The sequence below is a fragment of the Ruditapes philippinarum genome, unplaced genomic scaffold, assembly GCF_026571515.1.
Source record: "Ruditapes philippinarum isolate M1 unplaced genomic scaffold, ASM2657151v2 ctg253_1_1_1_1, whole genome shotgun sequence".
In the NCBI taxonomy this organism is placed as follows: domain Eukaryota; kingdom Metazoa; phylum Mollusca; class Bivalvia; order Venerida; family Veneridae; genus Ruditapes; species Ruditapes philippinarum.
The window spans coordinates 267831-285743 of NW_026860756.1; the positions used below are offsets into that span (position 1 = coordinate 267831).

At 32.6% G+C, this 17913-nt stretch overlaps 1 protein-coding gene across 1 annotated transcript; it reads left to right on the forward strand.

Annotated features, from left to right (window-relative positions):
* Positions 1-259: 259 nt before the first annotated feature.
* LOC132713299 (uncharacterized) lies at positions 260-17226 on the forward strand. Its single transcript, XM_060695825.1, has 2 exons — positions 260-440; positions 15622-17226. Exons 1-2 carry the CDS (start codon positions 260-262, stop codon positions 16662-16664), a joined length of 1224 nt encoding a protein of 407 aa, XP_060551808.1. The 3' UTR covers positions 16665-17226.
* Positions 17227-17913: the final 687 nt, after the last annotated feature.

Consider the following 17913-nt stretch of genomic DNA (forward strand, 5'->3'; position numbering starts at 1 on the left):
TAAAAGTTCACTAATTGGAGATTTGGTTAACCTTGTATAATACTTAATACAACTGATTATGCAATCAAAATATAAAGGAAATCTCCCTATATATAACAACATATAACAACCTGAATTAAAAAGTAAATGATGTACTTATATAGAAAGGGAATTGGGACATAAAATTAAGCAAACAAATACAGGGAAATAGTTATGGGATAAGCACATGGTAACTAAAAACTCTGAGTAAAAAGTAAATAAAACAAAAGATAAAATAATAATGTCGTTAGTACATAACCTTGGACGTTTTTTATTGGAGAGGGGAGGCTGGAGGGTCGCAAATGAGATTGTGGTTGATGATGAACGCAGTCACCCACGTCTACTACGATTGAGAATAGGTACGAAGGGGTCTCCCTCCCGTTTATGGGGATTTGGTGTATTCTGGCTGGGACTTACTAAAAGTAAGTATATTTTTAGTCCCATATTCTTGTCCATTTTTGGGGGCCTTTTTGCATTTTTAGACACAAACATATATTTTTCATTCTAACCGTAAAACATAAGAATCCGAAAACATAAGAATCATATTCAAAGTCTGTTATTACCCCATTTCCCCATTTTTTATCACTATTAAATGATCTGTCTGATTCAATACTGAATAGAAAGTTACAGCTTGTGCTGCTACAGGTCTGGATCCGATTCCCAAACTCCATGTAACCTTGAGATTCATATACATTTTATTTTTATCGATATTATAAGGATCCATTAAAGTTCATGCAGTTTACATAAAGTTTTTTTTTCATTTTTCGCAAAAATACCTTGTTATTTTTGCACAAATTTCAATTAAAGGAAAGGTCCCTATCACTGTCTGTAGAAAAGTCTTGATTATGCGTCATCATTCATATTAGTACGAAGAGGAAGTTCCAAAGAAAGGTTAGTTGTTAACACCTTTGCATGTCTGTTAATAGATATTCATATTATTTCTTGAGTAGAAAAAAGTTAAAGAAAAATTAGTGCCAAATACCTAATAATAAAAATGGGACCGGGTTGACCAGAAAGCAGATTGACTTGGGGCCGGATTGACTAATTTGGGGCCGGATTGACCTGAGGCCGGATTGACTTGGGGCCATGTTGACTCGTACCGTTTTAAAATGTGCATCAAATGCGCAAGAAAACATCATTTAATATTAAAAGAAAGACTGGCATGTAACGCTCTTGCAGTTTTTTTTAGATCGGATAGAATTTAAACCCCTAGTTTGCATGTTCTTAAGCCTGCAATTTTGTGGGGGAAAAAAGATGTAGACACTTGTACATTGTATTTTAAATGCAGAAGCCTCCATCAATTTGACTAAGAAGTACTCCCAGACTCTCCTTAAAGGCCCATTATGTCCAGAAATGCTATATTTTTTATTTCTTAAATGCTTTTTATTTTTGTCGTCCTGTTATAGTTTCCAAAATGTTAGTCATTGGCCAAGTGACACATCTTTTGCTACTCCTGCTTTTGTCAATTACATTTTGCTACTTTTATTACGAATACTTTCACATTCAGCGCTACTTTCTTCAGGTGACAAGTATAAAAATTCTCTACAATCATTAATAATACACTTTTAAAATTCTAAAGGTGGATTTTTTAAAATTCAGTTCTGAGGCATAATGTGCCTGTAAGGTAGGGTATTTGCTTCATTAATGCAAGGGAAGTAATTTAAAAATCGGTATGTAATATTTATACTGGAGTTCTTTCGCTTTTTTATGCAACATACATATACTTTAACCCCACGGGGATGGACTACATATAGATCTCAAAATTGAAAATCGGTAGAAAAAATATGTGAATTCCCGCTGATCCTGATGTGCATTTGAACTCCATATGTGAAGACAAAGGAATTAACTTCACAAGGCAAGTTTTCAACTGTTTCAACATTTTTATGAAAATCAACGCTTTTTTGAAGAAAATCGAAATGTGATTTTACCCATTTGACTTTCCTCTATATTTGCTTTTAGATTTTCATGATTTTTTTTCTACAGATGCTCTATTTGAGATCCATATATGTTGTTCACCGCCCCTCCCTTAACCCCAAATAGGACTCGAAGAACAAAACCAGACACTGAATCTTAGTAGATATTTATAAGGATAAAACTATATCTTATATTAATGCATCAAAAATGCTTATTAATTGATCATGGTACAGGAGGGGAGCGGTGGCCTAGTGGTTAAGGTGTCTGAATATCAACGCAGGGTTTGAGCCCTACTCGATTCATCAACATATGTTTCTTTAGTACTGGTTAGTTCCAAGAAGCAGACTCATAAGTGATTAATATAAGTTGCAAGAACTTGTTTCACAATCGAGCCTAAAAATGATATGTTTAAAATAAACTAGGTAATAATGCCATACAAGTTATCTTTAATTGGTGTAAATGCAATGTACGCGTGTATCCTTTAAAAGCCTTCTTATATTCAGTATTTCTCTGTACCCAACAATGCAAGATGCATTATATGTAATCTCGGACATAATTATTATGCCATGTCCTATATATAGTGGACGCGTGGACCATGTACATGCAAATGAAAAAATAATAATGTAGAAATGCAGTCAAAGAGTTATCGAATACAGCAATTACATACATACGTTTAATTCCAAACTGATAATTTCTAATGAAAAACGGACGACAGAGAAATAACGTACTTGTTCCGTTTTAAAAAATCATATGTTTTTGTTTCGTTATATAATAAACACCGACCACTCGAACTTGTATAGGTAAATAGGATTAAGTGCCTTTAAATCTGTGATGATGGTATAACTATGGTGGCGGGTCGGTTGCGGCCATTTCAAACCGGCGAGTATATTTATACTCCAATGGTTACTAATGGTTAATCATTCAGATTACATTAAATTGTTTATGAATTTGTTGAATACTGATAAAATTGTATTCTTTCGTTACTGCTGCTTTTGTGCCCTTCACAGTGTCCATCTTTTCAAATTTTATCTGTCAAATAGAACGAAAGTTAAGGTAGGACGTACCATGTCCAATAGCAGGCTTGTAACCTCTGGAGTTCCTTAGACCCCCTGTATTCTTACTATACATAAACGATATTGCTTTAGTGATTACAGATGGTAATATATATCTTTATGTTTATATTGATAATAACTTGTCATGGAATTAACAAATTGAAGCACTTTTTTCAAAACAACTCAAAAATAGCATTATTGAGGCGTATATCTCATTATTTGACTGATGAAATGAAACAGTAACTTTATAATGTATATATAATGTTGAATTTTGATTATTACTGTACTGTTTGGAGCAAAAGAAATTTAAGGTCTCTATAAAATACGTAAAATACAAATAAGAGCTGAAAGGATTATTTTAAACAAAACATCACGAATAAGAAGTCAAGATATACAATATACTGAAAGAACTTGGGTGGATGTCGTACAACGAACGATGTAATTTTCATACTGGAATTCTTATTTATAAAGCTTGTAATAACCTAGCCCAATCTTATATATCTGAAATTTTGACTTTCTCTAGCAATGAAATTCACAGTTTAAGATCAGTATCACATGATGACATACATGTAGTATTCCTAAACTCCGCACAAACTATGTTGTTACAATGGTGCAAAGACTATCTAATAAACATTCTTCTAATTCTCTGACATGTTTTTAAAAATAAGTATAAAAACATATCTTGCAGATCAAATAAATATCTTCATGACTTTGTCATTATGTCATTATGTTATAATTATTATGCACGTATATTTTGTTAAAATATTTTTAAATGAAAATTGTATAAATGATATTTAATATCTAAATGGGGAGTTTGTCATAGGACAAAATCTTAATGGAATAGTGAACTGTTGTTATTGTTTCATGATGTTTTGTGTTTCTATAATTATATTGTTTAGAAGGCCACATTTTAAAAACAAGATATGTTATTTGTTTTCTACGATGGGCTACCTTCATGTGTTACCTTCTTTAAATAAAGATGTTATTTCTATTATTATTATTATTATTATTAATTTATTATGCACATACGTGAAATGCTATGGAAATATCGTATTGTAAAATGGTCTGTAGTTCCAAAATATTGTATAAGCATTTTATTGGATTATGACATCTTCCTGCGTGTCAAAAATTCAAACAAACTGTTATTCAAATTCATTCTACATGTACAATGTTTCAAGTCTTTGCACATATTACCTTTTATTTTATATAATTTCATCTCAAGCATGGGTTGTTATTATCATTAAAACCTCTTAATTATATAATTTCAATTTGACTGTCCAAGTGAGCGATTTTTGTTGTTTTTGACAGTCAGGGGGTCGAACGTATAGCGGTGCGATACTCCTTTAAGCGAGGTGATTACATGCGATACGCCCTAATGGCGGATTTACCCGTGTAAACACACGTCAGAGTGAGTGTTTTTTATTAAATATTTTATAAATCTTCGATTACAAATGCATATTTTGTATTGAGGATGTGAAGATAGGACCGACACACATTTCATCAAAATTACAGAGGCCTAAATTCATAAATAAAAAAGGTATTGAAGGTAAACTGACGGCAACTAATTTTGGGTCGGTGAATAAAATCGCTTAATGTAAGCTTATATTAATATAGTTAATTTCTTTTTCTTTTTTATGCTATAAGAGTAATCATAATTGAGTTGCATAGCAAGTACCTTTGTGCTCCGATATACATAGACCATAACTGGTCAAAATATTTAAGTGTACGCTGGATTTTGGTGCGATAAAATAAATGTACGCTGTTAAAGGTTCGATATTTGTCATTATCACATAAGTTGAACATGTCTTCCTATGATTATACTAAGATATCTACCATATATGTGCCCGTTTCCGGAATTCTGAAATCTTCTTCTTTCCTTTAGAGATTTACTTGAAATAAAAGTTTTATATAACCATCTATATAAGTGTTTGAACTTAATTTGAATAATTGATAATAATTATCGTGTGATAATTAGGAGTTGGATAAAGGTAACCTTTACTCTAAGATCTTAGATAAAAAGTAGGAATTTGACCAAAATATGTAAGAATGAATTTAAGAAACCAATTAGGAAATCTTGTATAAATTAACTCACTTTCAAAGCAGAACATTTCAGAAAAATAGCAAACTGATATTTTTCATATTATAAATAGAATTGAACATTTCAAACAACCTATAAAATACAGTGAAAGTACATTTCACTGCTGTTCTAGAGATAGAGACTGAGAACCAGATGGTAAAAATCTTTAGGTGGTAAAATTCTTTTCTAAAATGTTGCTTAGAACATGGTATTTTTGTGGTGCACATAATTGTGGCCTGTCAGGAAAAAACACAAAACTTCAATTTCAAACGTCAGTCAGACATTGGACACCAAACAGCTCAGTGTTTTTCTTAGGAACAGCTGATGCTTACATGTGCAAAGACACAGTTGTAAATGTTGCAGAGCAATTAAAACATAACAACTTTATTAACAGACAAAACTACTACCAGATAGGTAAAGTACCACAAGTACAAATGCTGACACATGTGCAAATAAACAAAAAGCTATTGAGTATATAATATTAGATTGAGTCACACTGGTTATGGAGTAGTATATAAATAACACATGGGTTTGTGGGTTACAGTTAAAAACTCATCCCAAGGAAAATACTGTTAGCCAAGGTGTTAGCCGAGGGAAACAGTAGTTTTAGGAGGGTTGATATTTTTAATATTTGTGCTTGTGTGTTATTTTTTTTTTCCCGAACAGATACTGTAATCTATAATACTTTTATTTACATAAAAAACACTTGCCCAGATTTTATACTGTTAAAAAGTACTGTTTGCCTGTAACAGTATAAATCTCTTAGTCACATGGTACACTTGTTTTTACAGTAAGAGTAACTCCCAGTGGAAATGAATATTTACAAAAAAGTGAGGTTGCTATACATTAAATGTTGCAGAGAAAGCCTAGTTTTAAAAGTAAAACTACTGGCAGATATGTTAAATCACTAAAAGTATGAATGCTTTCATAAGCAAATACACAAAGCTGTTTGGTATACACTGGTTATGGAGTAGTATAGTTATATATTCAAAGCGTCAGAGCTAATGACAAACATCAGAATTACTGAAATACAATGATGTGCTCTGTATATAATATATAACATCCAATCCATAGAGGAAATCAAACCAGTATTTTTTCATATAAATTTCAAGTTCCCTTGCAAAAAAAAAAAAAAATATTACATGTAGTTCTCAAGGTATCGAATGAACATAAGAATGGATGGGAGCATTTTTCGACAAGTGCATGTAATACAATAGTAGATCCATTTCTCATATGTTGCTTTTTTAATTAAAGTTATTTTCTCTGACAACAAATATGTAATTAATAATAGAAAAACATATTATTAAATAATAAAACCTTTACTGAATAAATGGAAGAAACAAAACGAATATTATCGTGACTATTGATTATTTGATAGAATTTCAAATTTATGTGCAATAATTTGAATGATTAACCTTTGTGAGAAAAGAATATTTAAATTAAATATATCATAGTATAATACATTAATTGACACTGTTATTTTGTTGACACTGTGATTTACACATGATTAACATACAAACTCAAAACTTGATATTTCATCAATATTGAATAAGAATGTACTGTAATGAGAAAGTTGCTACAGAAAAACATACCAACATTTGTGCGTACAGTTGGTTTATCGGACCAAATATTAGGCGTACAGTAAGAAAACTGGAAATATTTTATATTTTTACGAATAGATATGGAAAACTACTCTTGTATATCGTTTTTTTTTTTTCAAAAATAAACATGTTGGGACTTAAACTAATCGAATATCTCGTTTTAAAACGACTGATACATGATTCGTTTGCATGTGCATATCAGGTTGACGGTTGAATTTGCAGTAACAAATACCTCAATAACTTCATCAATTCTATAAGTATTAGTATTTTATTTTGACAATTATGCACAATTATAAGTTCTGATCAGCATGCAAAATGCTATTCTTCAAAAAATTACAATAGACAACAAATATTTGGAAAAAAACATGCTCATACCCACTTTCGTTTTCGCTCCCGTCCGCCATTAGGGCGTATCGCATGAATTCACCTCGCTTAAAGGAGTATCGCACCGCTATACGTTCGACCCCCTGACAGTGGATGCTGAAAAGCACGTCCCTAAAAAATTGTACCAGATCTGTTATAAAACTTCAGGATAACATGAATAAGAGAAATATGACCCTATAACGCTTTAACCTTTTGTTATTTTAATAAATGATAATCATATTTCATCATTCAAAAAAGAAAGAAAGAAAGAAAGAATGATAATAATTACAATTTTCGCTACGACATAGAAAAGCTGCAATAAATAATAGATTCTAATAATAATCATCATAATAATTTTTCGCTACAACGTACACAAACTGCGAGAACTTCTCAAAGCCGAGACAATGTGGATCATACTTTGAACTGAAACAAATACGCCACCATGATTTGAAATTCGTCTCCACTTAGTAGAATACAACGGAATACTTTAAAGGCAAATTGTGCATCAAAAACGAATAAAATTGTTTTCTTTAGAAAGGGCAAACATGAGTTTTATAATGTTTAAAGAACGTTTTTAGAGCATGTTAGATGATTTTCATCTGATAAAGTAGTCTTGAATATGAAATTACAGTGTATTTGTCAGTTGTAAGATACAGCCTCGACTGCTGCTACCATCCCCTTCCTCAGGTGGGTGCCATATTCATTGGGCGTTTCGGCGCTTCCCACTACGCCTTCCTATGGTGCGCCGACTAGAGTGATATCCAGCTCTAGCCAGGAGATGGTAGGCTTAAGCTATCCCTGCTTCATCTGTCTTCAAGCGGGTACATGCACTGCTTCACTATTGGTCTTTCGACCCTCCATCCATAGCTCTTTTTTCTTGCGCCAGATCACAATGAGGCTGACTCTGCTTCATGTGCTATGTTAGATATGGCTTTGTTGCGCGCTTGTCCTGTCACACCAAGGCAACTAAATGCTCGGCATAGTGATCGCGCTGGGAAGTCCCTACAACCTACTTCCACTGGATAGCACCATGACCTCCAACCCCTTTCCTTACAGGTATCCACAATCAGAAAGGCCCCATGTTTTTAGGCTTACAGGACTGGGAAGTACATCGTAGACAGACCTTAGTAAGTAACTTAGTCTGTCGCCCTCTGTCTTCCAAATATCGCCCCATGTCAGCTTCCTTTGCTGAACGCCTTCCCAACTGAGTCATCTGCCTTGCTTACCAAGAGCTGCGGCCTTGGTTTGTCTGTGTTCTCTTCTGTCCGTCTGACCTCACTGTGTGTCAAAGTTATTTTGTCCTTTTGACCTACCTTGCTTCACTGAGACCGAGTGACACACCCTAGTCACAGCCTTCCCTCTGTCACAATTCCAACAATGTCACTGGCGGAGCCGCCGTGACTCTGCATCCCTTACAGCTTCCTCTGCCTTCCAGTTCCTTCCCGTAAGTAACTCCTGCCTCTCTCTCTTTCTCATCCGCACTGTCTCGGAACATGATGACCTTGCGTGCCTTTGTAACCTTATATTCTTCAGTTAAGGCTTTGAGTTGCAATTGTAGGTTACTTTTTGAGCAGTGTAAGCCAAGGCTGGTGAAACATTTTGGCACTCGCAACCATCTTCTTAGAAAGCAATCAATGGTTCTCTCTATAGCTACTACTGTGAACGATGGCACACTATAGATCAGAAGTGGCCATAGTATAAAAGTAGTAAAAGGTTTAAACACAGTAGTATTTTGACTTATATACAAAAAACTACATCACTAAAATAGTACTAATTGCCAAAAAAAAAAAACCCAGGTAATTAGCCAATGAGTAACTTAAAAACTATAACAGGACACAAAAAAGAAAAGCTTTATACTATTCTCATTTTTTAAAAAATCAAATGAAATAAATGATTTAATGGTCAATAATGTAAATGTCCTTATTTGATATTTGCGACAACATTGGATGGTATCTAAGACTAGCGCAAATCCAGCTAGCTTACGGAACGTCGGTGGTTCTACTCAGGTGCCCGTTCGTGCCTGAAATAATGAACGGAAGGGGACCTCAGGTCTTCTTCCACCAGTAAAGCTGGAACGTCGCCATATGAACAATAATGTGTCGGTGTGACGTAAAACCCAAACAAACTAGCGCAAATGGAAAAAGACGGACCGCATCCAAGTTTTGTTACGGTCTTTTACGTTCTGCCGCGATTTCCAACGTTAACCGCATCCAAAAGTAGCAGTAACAATCTGTTACGTTTGCTTATATCACCCTGAGTTGTTTCACGTTCCCCCCGTTTTTCTCAACAGTGGTCCGAAACGTAATATCTGTAGAACATAGCGCAAATTTATCAAGGGGTTTCAATCGAACTAACAGACCTATACATGTAATTGTCATTTAGTTCCCAGGAGCGTATTGTCAAAGGTTTTATGACAATCATTTTCTGTTGAATAATGTCCTATGCGTTTTCCATAAATGTAATATATGAAGAAATACTAGTCTGTGTGCAACATAGAAATTCAACTAAACTCTCACATAACTTTGCCTTCTGTATTTTGGAATGGTTTTATGGTTGGAAAACCTGGATTAATGAAATTTATTGTCATGAAGAAGAAGAAGCCATTGACAAAGCATCAATATATATACATACAAAAAATAGAAACATTGCAATACTTGACAAGAAGTCGAGATGGCATGTGTATTCACGGGAAATAATTCTTTGGTAAATGGGAAAATAGCTCATACACTTTAAGCTGATTCACTGTAAGTGTCATATAAAATTACCAAACCAAAGAGCTTCAGGGAACAATATTAAAAGAAAAGTGGTTTCACATGACATCTCGCTTGGGAGAGGCAGAATAATGTAAATATTACAATAATACAAAACATATTAATTTCTATATAATAATAATATGGTTAACGAGGTTGGATGCTCCTAGATAATATGTTGATATCATTTAAGGATTTTGCTCTTTCTTGGAAAGGGGCGCTATCCACAAATGATACATAATGCTAAATATGATACATTCACCAACACATAAATGCCCCATCAGAAAACGAAAACGAAAATATAGAGCACATGATGGTGATCTGTACATAACAACGGCATAATAAACAGAAAAATTAGGAGTCTCCATCAACGGAACCATTTTTAAAAGGTATCTTTGACTAGGTTATCATCAAAGTACTCAATATTATACATACAACATAAAGCATTTTGTTTGACCAAAAAGATTAAAGTAGTCTTATAAAATGATATAGATATATCTATATATAGTTTATCGAGTCACCGTTTTCATTTTAGATGAGTTAACCCTTGACAGAAAGCTGGTTATAATATTTAAGGTATAATGTAAAGCAATTAATTTTTACAAAATATTTTGTCTTAGTAAGCATTAACTTAGCATTATGCTATAGATATATCTACATGTAAAATTGGCAATTCTACAGTGAATCGATCTGTTGCTGACGTTTTATAAAAGCATGATACGTGTGAATACTTAAATTACGAATATCTGTTACATTTTCTGTATTCATAAGAGAAATAAACTTAAAATTACTAGGGTGATTCCAATAGTATCTCTTAAAATATTTGTACGAAGTTCTTTAAACATATTACATTCAAGTACAAAATGGTATTCATCTTCTAATGTATTACATATATGACAAATTCGTTCATTAAAAGGAACACATTCTGGTTTTCTCCACCTTCCAGATTCTTCAGATAATCTATGAGATGACATGCGTAAACGTGCTAAAGCTATTCTGTACTTATGGATATTTATAACATCTAGATATTTGCTAAAATTAAAACTAACTATTGTTCTAAAAACAGTGCTCTTGTCGAGTCTTCTTATCTGTTATTAAAATCAATCAGCCATATATCTTTTATCCTTTGTTTTAATATCAATAAAAATAGTTCTTTATTTTCAACACCTTGGTTTAACCATACATGTTCAAATCCTAGTTTTATTAGTAAGCTTTTAACATTAGTCACCCAGTTAGTTACATTTGGTTCTTTATCTGCGTCATTCTTTAAATTCTGAGGTAATATACCTGCTTTTCTAAACACCATGACTTTAGTTTTTCTTGTATTTACTGTTAATTTCCATCTATTACAATATTCTAATAAAAACATTCAGAGAATGTTGCAATTCTTCTGCACTTTTCGCAAAAAGAATTATATCATCAGCGTATAACAACAGACCTATCTTTATCATTCCAACATCAAACCTTCTATACCTCTATCATTTAAAGTTTGCTCCAAATCATTTAAATACATGCTAAAAAGAAAAGGTGAGAGACTTTCACCTTGGCGAACGCCTAAATAACAGTAAAACGCATCTCTTAACTCATTATTACATTTCATTTGTGACTTAACATTGCTATACATTGATTTTATAACATTTAATATATTTCCACTTACATCACATTGCAAAAGTTTGACTTTTCAAGTGTAAGGTTGGTCCTCTTAAATTTTTGGTCATTTCAAGATTAATGATTTAATGTTACGCTTTTATGGTTATTCTTATTTATTGATAATGTTTTCTTAAGTAATTGTTTAATTTGAAACTACCCCTATTTCCTTTATTTTCTAGCATGAGATTTTTAGTGAGTTCACTTTTTGTCAGACTATATAAGAAAGATTTTGACCTTCTCAATTGCTTTTGCCTCAAGGACGCCAAGGTAGCTTTTACCTAGTCAACGAGATAAGCCACAATTTTTACCAATGTAGGGCTATTTTTTGTTTCATTTTGAATAAGTAATCTATTTTTATTATATTTTCTCAGGAGTGTTTTTCTATTTAGTTAAATAAGAAACTTAAATAACTTAACTTTGCTTTCATATTAAACTCTGTAAATCATGACTAACTTATAGATTGTAGTAGATTTTGAAATGTTATAAACTAGAATCACTATATTTGAGAAATGTAATTTAATAAAAGTCATTTAAATTGTGAATGATCTTTGTTTGAATTGAAACCTTAGAGTTTATAATTAACCTGGGTTTGCAAGGTTAGTAAACCTGCTACACAATATATCCCTAACAACAAAATCGAAAGCTTTTTGAAAATCTATAAATGCACAGTACAAATATTCATTATTATTTAAACAATGGTTAATCAACCCGTTAAGAACAAAAACATTATCAAGAGAGAGAGAGAGAGATTTTATTAAGGCACAAACATAATGTCTATTGCCATAAACAATAATGGCGTGTATACATACATATAAACATATACACATATTAACAAATGCATAAAACATCTAAATACGAGAAAAGTAATATTACATATATAACAGTCATGAAATAAATATTAAGACTATAATAATTAATGTTTGAAATTAGTTGGAATTAGCTACCAGTTGTTTCTCAAGCTAAAGTTGCATAGTAAATAAATTGAGATAATTTCTTTATAACATTCTGTTGTCAGTTGTACCCATACCTTTTCTAAAACCTGCCTGAGCCTCAACATATATAGAATAGTTTTCAGCCCAACTATCGAGTCTGTTGTTCAAAATTCGACTAAACAATTTGCCAAATGTACTCAGTAATGTGAGTCCACGGTAATTTCCTTTTTCATTTATATCACCAGACTTATGGATCGGAACAACAAAACCCTGACTCCATTGCTCAGGAAAATAACCCCGTCATGTATTTACGTTTCTTTTGATAACGATAATACCAATACAGATTTTAACTCTTTCTACTGACTTTGCTTTGTTCGCACTTCTATATAACGTTTACTTTCATGCCAATTCAGGTCTCTCTGTATGAAAGCTTAATTGTTCAACAACAAGTATAGAGGCTATCAGGTATGTCAATCGATTATCTCTTTCCATTTAAATGAAACTGGCCGGCAATATGTATGTTGTTAATATTTGATAGAGAAACGGACGATTTTTATATGGACGAATATAGCAATTTATGTTATGATATAAATGCAAAAATTGGTCGATCATGGTGCAGGTAATAAAACCATTTTAATAATTTGTGATTAACTTAAAAACATCTATTTTGTCACAACGTAGCATGTTTGTCTTTTGTTCAGTACTTTTTTGTACCTAACATTTCATTTGGATTTATAATGCATATATAACGGACACATAGACATTGTACTATTTACATATTTAAATAGAAGAAGATTACAGAACTTCTGATTCTAATCTGATTTTTTGTTTGTTAAAGAGAGTAGCGAAAACTGTTCTATTAAATTTCGTAAAATATACGGGTTATTGCATTGGAATATCAATAGATAAAAACGTATTCAACAAAGACAAAAGGCTTGAGCAACAAGTTCTATGAGACACATTGCCCAAAAAACCAAGAACTACAATGTCCATGCATATGTAAAACTGTATAGTTCCATGCCATTTAGGTAATATAAGTTAACCACAATTAGCAAACAAATTAAAAACATGTTTAAAAAAGAAATTATATAAAACATTTTTGTCAAATTTAACAGATCGCCTTCCTTCAGTTCTTTTAAGTACTTTGATTTATTATGCTTTTGTTTACAGAGGCCCTGTCCATCAGAACAGATATTGCAGAGGGTGTTTAAGTATATAAAACGGAAAAATGCAGTATTGTTTCTTATAATGACATCTGCGTTGTTGTCAGTATGCATACTGATGAGTACATCTGGACTTACAGGTAAGATACGACCAAAATCTAAATGTATATACATGTACATGCAATGTTCTAAAATGCGGTTTGTTTGTTGTTTGTGGAAACATGTGCCGGTTATGATAATAATTTAAGTAAGTGCAATAAATGTACTTTTAAACCCATTTCCTCAACAATGAATTGTTGCGAAATTTACAATGTGTTGTGTTAGAATTATTTTAAATACAAGTTGGACGTGTGTAATGATGATTTAAGATATGAAATGTGTATCGTATGATAAAATAGTATGAATTGATAAAAAAAAAAGATAGATTAGTAACTTTGATCCACCAAATCGATTGCATCTTTTTAATAGTTTAGGAATTTAAAACCCAAGCTAGTGCACCGTGTGTATCCCGTAATGCAGGAATGTGAGTTGTGCATTAGAAAAGCCGAATATGATGTGAATATAGCGGCCGTACAAGTTTCTCAAAGTTTTCCAAAATAATGTTTTTTTACCATTCTGTTTACTAGAATACAATTTTAAACTGTATATTTGTAAATCAATGTTCATAAATTGTCGGTAAGTCAATATAAGTTCCATTAATTATTCAATAGTCTATAATGTTTGATGTGTGGTGACTAAAAGTAATTGCCCTCATTTCATATTGATCTTTACACTCCATTGAACGTTCATTTCAAATGACAATAGCTAGAATGTCAGATGTACATTAAACTTCTAGTATTGTATGTTTATTTTGTCATACGCACAGAGTTTAGGTTGCTGATAAAAAGCTTGATAAACAATACGCAAGAATACCACCAGCAATGATTATCTCGCCAGGGACTTTGGATTCTTTCATTAAGTTTGAGGAAGCTTTCCAGTCTACGGAACGTCGATGGTTCTGCTCAGGTGCCCGTTTGTGCCTGACAAAATGCATAGAAGGGCACCTGAGGTCTTCCTCCACCAATAAAGCTGAAATATCGCCATATGACCTATACTGTGTTGTGGCGACATAAAGCCCAAACTGAAAAACAACAACAAAGACAAACAAACATGATACTGAAGTAAGATAACATTTAACGGACTTTTCACGTTGTCTAAAGGGTGTGCTGTTGTTTTTTTACTTTCTTAACCATTGACCTGCTGCAACCCACATACAGTAATAAGCCTTCATGACCAGAACAGGGTCAGCCCGATTATGCTTTTTAAAGTGTATAGGTCAACAATGGGTTCATTTTCCATAAGTACTAATTAAGTAATAATTATTTCTAATATTGTTAAAAACAAAAGAAACGTATCATTAGAATTTTCTTGCATATATTGCTGCTTATGATTAGGTTCTAAGTGATTTAGAATGACCATTTATCCGATGAATACAAATTCAATATTTTGTTCTAGAACACTTTATTATCTGCTATATAGATATGTGCAATATCGTATCATGTATCTGACACTTGCCAAAAACTCCCGTATATATATGACGTTTTCGTGGTTTGTGGTTATGTCTAATGTATACTAAATACATGTACTATCAACGTGATTATTCATTTTATTACAAATCTTCTATTACAGACCAATTCACTTTAAATAGAAAAGAGCTAGCTCATATTTCGAAATTTCTATTGTTCTTAATTCAAAACAGGGAACAACCATGGTAGAAATTCGTCAGGTTAATGGTTTAAACATTATCAATTTAAGTTATATGTATATTGTAAGTAAAGCGTGTAGCTCTTTTTGAATCACTCCTGGGACATACCAGTACTAGTGTCACGTGAGGAACCATGGTGCTGGTCCAAGAGGACTCAACTTTGTGAGTCAGGCACCTTCGCATCAGGACTACCGTGCACATCTACTTGGTGAATGCAACTCGATAACCTCTTTCATTTGTATAAAAACATTTACTTGTAGTTTCAAGATTTACATATATTTTCCCTTTTTTGGTATTGATGTTTAGGTTATATGTCTTCAGTTGTTGAGAAAATAAAGATGTGCACATTTCTTTCAGGATCGGAGGCAGAAGAATTACCAACCGCTCACGACGATGTAAATGAGGTCAGATATCAAAAGAATAGAATAAGATACAGCATTTATGACACGGAGTTTGAACCAAACGTTGACCAAGACTTTCAAACAGGCGATTCAGAAACTTACCATAGGATACCTCATATAATTCATTTTATTTTCATATCTTCTATAGAAAGCAAAAATGATTTACCAGAAATGTTTAAAGCAAATGTTAATTCATTCTTCCATTTCAATCCTAGTTGGACATATTATTTTTGGACGAACATTTCAGCTCGGCAGCTCATAGCAACAAAACACCCATCGTTGCTGGAAACTTGGGACAATTATCCGCTCGTTATCAACAAAGCTGATGCTTTACGTTATGTGTTGCTTTATGAATTCGGGGGTGTTTATGCCGACCTAGATATGAAATGTTTACGGCCATTAGACAGGGCGACGATAAAATATTCTTGCATACTTACACCTGAACCATTCGTGCACAGTGCAATCATTTACAAAATGTCGTATTTACTTAGCAATGCTTTTATGATGTGCCGGCCAAAACATCCGTTCATGAAAGTAGCAATACTCTCTCTATCAAAATTTGCCACAAGGCCTAGCCCGTCAAGGAAAGCAGGGCCCATGTTTTTAACAATCATGTTTAAACGTTATAATAAATTGACGCATAGAGATGAGCACAGAGTAAAGACTCAATTCGAAAGTAACTCTCCATATTTTTATAAAGGTTCTCTACGAGAGGACCATATTAATGCTGTATATGTAGCAAACACAAAATACTTCATGAACAATTTTGACACACGTGTAGATTTCGATAGCATGTGTTCTAATGCTTACATACAGATTGTGAAACGAGGATGCATTCTATGGCTTCAGAGAAAATCTCTTCAGACTAAAAACGTATATTCATACACTAACCACAACTGGGCACATGTTTATTCCTTTCGTAACTCAACACGGATGGTTCGAATAGATAGTGTTATTACAAGATCACAATTAAAGCTATGGAAAGCAGATATAACCTAACTTTGTTGAAAAGTAACAAGACACATTGTTTAAAGAGTTGTTTTCAATGTTGATAAAAATACAACACAACTCAGTGAGTAGCTTTCTATAGACCGTGCAGGACGGGCCTATACTTTTTTCCAAAAAAGTGAAAAAAGATGATAATTTGTCTCCTTGATAATGTTCTTAAAATCATCTTCACATATTTATTGTACTAAACGTAGAAAAACTTCAAAATGCTCATCTGAAAATCCAGGGCAAGAAACAATCATTGGGGTGTACGCCCCTACATGTCCTAAAAAAAACCACTATAGATGTTGTCCTTCCGACGACTTCAGACCAAGCTGTGCCCCTGCAACTGTATCAGACTTTTATCCAATGACAAAGAACACTTTAAGTCTTTTTGTTGACAACGATTGTATATTTATTTAAATTGGATTATTATATACATGAAAAGTAATTGGTCAGCGTCTGTGTGCATTATTGGAAAATATTTTTGTTATTTTAATTTTACTATCCAGTCGATGATCGCAATGATTATGTTACGTGTGGAGATCAAGCATTTATAACGTTGTAAAATGAAAACTTTATGCACCCCTAATGTAATAACTATCTTTAGTGTTACAACAAAATAAATAAATAAATAAATAAATAAAAATTTATTCTCTGTACTTGTCCTCTGTACTGATGTAAAAGATCTGATGACATATATGTAGTTCTGTTTTGATGCCAACCAGTATTCAAAAAGAATATAAATTAAATTAATGTTTTATTATTATCATTTCTTTTGTATGTATTCAATTTCTAGTTCTATCATAATGCATTATAAGCTCATGTCTGGTAAGCCATATGCTTAGTTTTGAGCTTAAGAAAGATATGCTGAAAATAAACTAGGTAATAATTCCATTTATCTTTAATTGGTGTAAATGCAATGTACGTGTGTACCATTTAAAAGTCTTCTTATCTTTACCCAACAATGCAAGATGAATGTATTTAATCTCGGACATACTTATAATGCCATGTCCTATATATAGTGGACGCGTAGACAATGTACATGTCAATGAAAACAATGTAAATGCAGACGAAGAGTTAATGACTACAGCTATAACAAACACGTTTAATTTCAAACTTATAATTTCTAATGCAAGACGGACGACAGAGAAATAACGCACTCGTTCCGTTTTAAAAAAAATCATATGTTTTTGTTCCGTTATATGACATAAAAAACAAAATAAGAAATACAGTTAGGTTTCATCCGCTCGAACTCGGA